General features: G+C 32.5%; 1 protein-coding gene across 1 annotated transcript; it reads right to left on the reverse strand.

Annotated features, from left to right (window-relative positions):
- Window positions 1-2076: 2076 nt before the first annotated feature.
- Window positions 2077-4246, reverse strand: LOC106105819 (esterase FE4-like). Its single transcript, XM_013286273.1, has 3 exons — window positions 4019-4246; window positions 2397-3715; window positions 2077-2332 (listed from the first exon to the last, which is right to left on the reverse strand). The coding sequence occupies exons 1-3, from the start codon at window positions 4145-4147 to the stop codon at window positions 2164-2166; spliced, it is 1617 nt and encodes a 538-aa protein (XP_013141727.1). The 5' UTR covers window positions 4148-4246; the 3' UTR covers window positions 2077-2163.
- Window positions 4247-5087: the final 841 nt, after the last annotated feature.

Genomic DNA, 5087 nt, shown 5'->3' on the forward strand with positions numbered 1-5087 from the left:
AGAATGTGTATATTAGAGGAAGTTTGAAAGTAGCGCCAGTGGTGGAGAAATTGAGAAGCAAAAGGTTAGCGTGGTATGGACATGTTATGAGACGAGATGGGGACATAAACAAGAAAGTGTTAAAAACGAATGTGGATGGCTACAAAGGAAGAGGAAGATCGAAGAAAGTATGGATGGATTGTGTGAAAGAGGATATGCTTAAGATAGGAGTAGATTCAGATATGACGGTTGATGAGATGTACGGAAGAGCAGCAGTTGATTATGTAGTCAAAAAAATGAAATTGGAATTAAAAAATACTAACATGTGTATGCAGAATATAGATACGCTTATTGCTTTGTAATTGTATTTTTACGATGAAGATAAGATGCCATTTGGTAATTAAAATTTAATTTACCTTACAATTATTCTCATGTCATAAATACTCTTGAAATTATCAAAAGGAGTAATAAAGATACAATTGCCTTGTTAATTAAATTTCCATTACTTAAAGGCTACCGTTATTCAAAAACAATTTCATTATAGCTTGAAAATGGACAAAAACTTTAGTTGTGAGTTTGGAGAGATAAACCGGTAAAGGCCTAGGAATCGATGGAAGGATTCCGTGGTGACATTAAGAAGGGAGTGAAGACAGATGACGGAAGATAGTTTAATATGTAGAACGGAAACCTGGAAAGCCAACCTTAGGAGTAGAAGGACGAGGAGGTGGTGTTTCGGAACTAATTCGTTTGCATGCATTAGAAAATTTAAATGAATGAAGCGCACTTAAAGCGGGATTTTTGTTTCCTTGGTATTCAATAATAAACTTCGTTTGTTTATTTATTTCATGTTTACTCTTTTTTAATTATAATTCGAATTTATTACTGTTCTAAAGACAGGTGTTGTATACTAAAGTGATCTTTTAGATAACAAAAGATTACCCTTAAAGCTATCCACTTGGCTGTTGTAGCTTAGCTTTGCTAGCTTAGTCGGATAATTCCAATGTCGCAATCACGAGCACCGGCTTAACCGTCGGATTGTCGTTCAACCTCAAACAATCCAGAGATTCTCAAACTTTTTCTCGTTGATTATTTTTAGTTCTCTCTATTGTTGCTTTCTTTTCTAAATTGCCGCTGCACTACATAGACTTTAGAGGATTCTGAACCTCTTTGGCAATCACTGGCTTTGACCCCATCAGTTATCGAAGTCCAATTGGCGGATACTTATGAGTGACACAAATTATTATTATTTTATTATTTATTATAATTTTACAGATATACATACTATTTTGTTACTAAAATTTGACTTAGTCTAAGTTAGTATTGTACATTTAAAATAGATTATATACTTATACTAGTGCACATGGACATTTACCCAGTGCTTATAGACTGGGCTGTCCATGCGACTCCCAACCACCTCCAGGATAGTGTTGCGGCTGCCGCGCACCCGCGCCATCAAGGATGCTATGCGCTTGCGCCGGATCGCGGAAAGCCGTCCACCCGATTGACACAAATGATTGACAAATAAAATTACAGTTTTTAATGTTGAGTTTTTTTACAAACCGGTTACCATTATATACATTTTTGGTGCACGTTATCTTTTTAGTTTACGTTAATTGTTAATTTATTCATTATACATTTTTTGTACTTAATTTCGTTCGTGATGTACACGTAAATTTAAAATCATTTGGAAAGATGAATATTCAAGTACTTTATTGTCAATGAAAGTGTTTTTTAAAAACTATTAAAAACAAAGAGTCATTGGCAAAAGCTATACAATAAAATAAAACCCATAAATCTATCTTACTATTATAATGAAGCGTAAACACACACTTCTTCGTTGCCTAAGATGCAATTAGAGTATATTTTCGAATAACTCATTTTTTAATAAATAGCCCTAAACTTAAGTCACGCTTTAGGCTATATATTTTCACGCCATTAAACTTAGGGGGTAAATATTTTAGATAAAAACACTAATGTGGGAGAGACCAGTTGCTCCGAACATCAAGGAAACAAGATTGCCATGATTTGTCATGTCATGTCAGTATGACATTTGCTATTAATAATTTGATAACATGTTTTATGTAAACAATAATTTTTTTTTTTATAATTCTATGCGGATGAAGCCGCACGGGAACAGCTAGTATAATTATAAAATAATAGTAAATCTAAACAGTTACTTAACGATTAGTAAGGTATAGAACAAGGCAGATATTCCCGGTATAGATTTTCCCAGAAATCCACCTCTATTTTGTCTGGTTCAGTTCCCATCGTTAGGTCTTCATTGATTTCTAAGTAAGCTTGTTCACTTGAGTTATACGGAGTCCATTCAAATCCAAAACTTGACGTTGGATTTCTGAAACATATTTGATAATTAAAACAAAGAAGCAAGATGGATTGATTTGATTTTATTGTCTTACCCATGTTTGGCAAAATTGGTCCATATTTTTGTCAAATTCTCGATAATTTTATAGCTTTTTGAGTTTTTGTCAATTTTAAGATTCTCTTTCTTCATTAGAAAAATATAAGTTAATTCATCACAGTGACATGTAAGTATTACATCACCTATAAGGTACTCCAGTTTTAATTTACGAGCCATAATATTCCTTTCAGTTTTACCAGTAAATTTATAGAAATAAACTTTGTTTTTCCTTGAACAACTCTTTGCTATTTGAAACATAGGATACGTGAAGTAATTCAAAGAAAAGAAGATTATTAGTTTCTTCAAACTTTGCAATGAAACGATTTCATTCCCAAAATAGTAATCTTTAACTCTTCGTCCGACTTCAAATTGTATATCCGAACTACAATTGTATGCTATCGCATTTGGGACGTAGAATTGTAAAAAATTATTTGCATATTCGAAAACTTTTTCTATTTTTCTTGATCTTAAACATATAAAACCTTCATCATCGGTATATCCCATCATAATCTCGACATCAGCGTGTATACCATTGCGGAGTTTTTCAACAAAATCACCAGAAATAAAACTTTCGTTGCTTGCGAATTCTTTTTCATCAACGATACCAAAAAGTGTATCATACTGATCTTTTCCTTGCTCATAATATGTCAGAGGAAATTTAATTTTAATCAAGGATTCTTTTGGTTGCCGTTTAAAAAACTCATAAACTTGTTCGTCACCTTCTCGAAATCCTAACCTTTTAGCTAATGCAAGTGCTCTTTCCCGCGGTTGAATAATCTTAGCAAACGGACAAGTTAAGGAGCCACTTTGAACTATAGCTCGCTGGAAGAGGCCTTTAGTCATCGGTGATATTAAATGAAAATTGACACTAATAGCACCATAGCTGTTACCGAAAATAGTAATATTTCTAGGATCACCACCGAAGTTAGCAATATTATTATTGACCCATCTAAGTGCCATTACCTGATCCTTCATGCCAGCATTACCTGGGACATCTTCAGTATCTAGACACAAGAAGCCTAGAACTTCTAATCTGTAATTGATTGTAACTAGAATTACGTCATGTTTTACTAAAAATTCAGGGCCGTACATATCATCATTGCCGCTTCCGAGGACCAATCCACCACCGTGTATGTAAAACATGACTGGTAAAGGATGCTTCGGGTTAATATCTGGAGTATAAACGTTTAAATACAAACAATCTTCAGAACCAATACGTATTAAGCCAACTTCACTCTTTATTTCGAATTGATAACAAATAGACCCAAATTCTCTTGCATTTCGAATTCCATCCCAAGGTTTCTTTGGTACAGGCGCCTGAAATATAGGATTTACACGTAATTTAATACGCATTTTATCATCTCTATGTTTCATTAGGATGACCCATACAGTTATTTCTGAAACCAGGCAAAAATGTAAAACTGCCTTTGTTAATAACAAGTCTAATCATAGCGATATTTTTTGTATAAAAGTAAATTAAAAAAAATTCTAAAGGTCTGAAGGATGAAAGGATCAAGGATGAAATGATGACCAGAATGAAAGGAGTCAAGATATAACAATTGATAGAAATGTATTGAAGAGTAAGATACCTTCCCTAAGGGTAGGATGTCATTCTCCTACCTTGAAACGGAGATCTCCAATTGGTGGTTCAGCGTAAGGAATCCCTCTGAAACTGTAGTAATTCCCTCCTAATTCACTTTCTGTAATCTCTCCTTCGAGATAACCCTCATTGACTTTAATTTTGACCATATTAGAATATTGCAAGACAATTCATGTGTGTCTCAGAATCACACAAAATTAACTGAATTATAAAATGTGAAGTTATATTTATACAAGTGTATAATTAAGTTTTTGTCCTCAATTGCATAGATACATGTGTAATACAAAAACGTTATCTCTAATGGCAAAATTAACAATTACTTTTATAAGACTGGCGTGGTTAAATTTAATTTTTACACAAACCTTTTAATTCTAAGGTAAGTGGTAAAAACTGACTTTACTTAAATAGATATATAGCAGAAATGCATAAATTTACATATCAATTGCTATTTTTACCACAAGGATATATTTTTATTAATTACCTCTATTTTATTTTGAAGAATAAAACACAAACGATAAAAGTTTTTATCACTATTGTTTGTTGTTTTGTGCCTTAAAATACTGATATATTCAAATTATTTTAGTTAAAAAAGTCTCTGATTTAGGTGAGCTATTCCAAGGTTAAAGCAAATCGCAAATCTACCTCTCATTCATTCACTATAACGTGCAAAAGAGAAAGGAAATAAACAAACTGCAATAAGTATGCGATAGAAAATAATTTCATTTATTTATTTTCTTTTTTCTTTAGACCGTCTATTAATAACGTTAATAAAAGGAAATTATTCCAAATTAAAAAGAATATTGTGTTAATAATTAATACGATATCTTTGATGGCAGAAATTCTCTGTAAATGTTTTCCCAGAAATCCACCTCTACTTTGTCTGGTTCAGTTCCCATCATTAAGTCTTCATTGATTTCTAAGTAAGCTTGTTCATTTGAATTATACGGAGTCCATTCGAAATCAAAATTTGTTGCTGGATTTCTAGAAAAAAATAAGCAGTCTTAAAAATTTTACACGCGTTTTCTTCATGTTCTCCAATATTATACATTTGTAACTAAGGAAAACATTACCTAGCTACCAATTTTTTGA

The sequence above is a fragment of the Papilio polytes genome, unplaced genomic scaffold (genome assembly GCF_000836215.1).
Source record: "Papilio polytes unplaced genomic scaffold, Ppol_1.0 DF822733.1, whole genome shotgun sequence".
Classification (NCBI taxonomy): Eukaryota; Metazoa; Arthropoda; class Insecta; order Lepidoptera; family Papilionidae; genus Papilio; species Papilio polytes.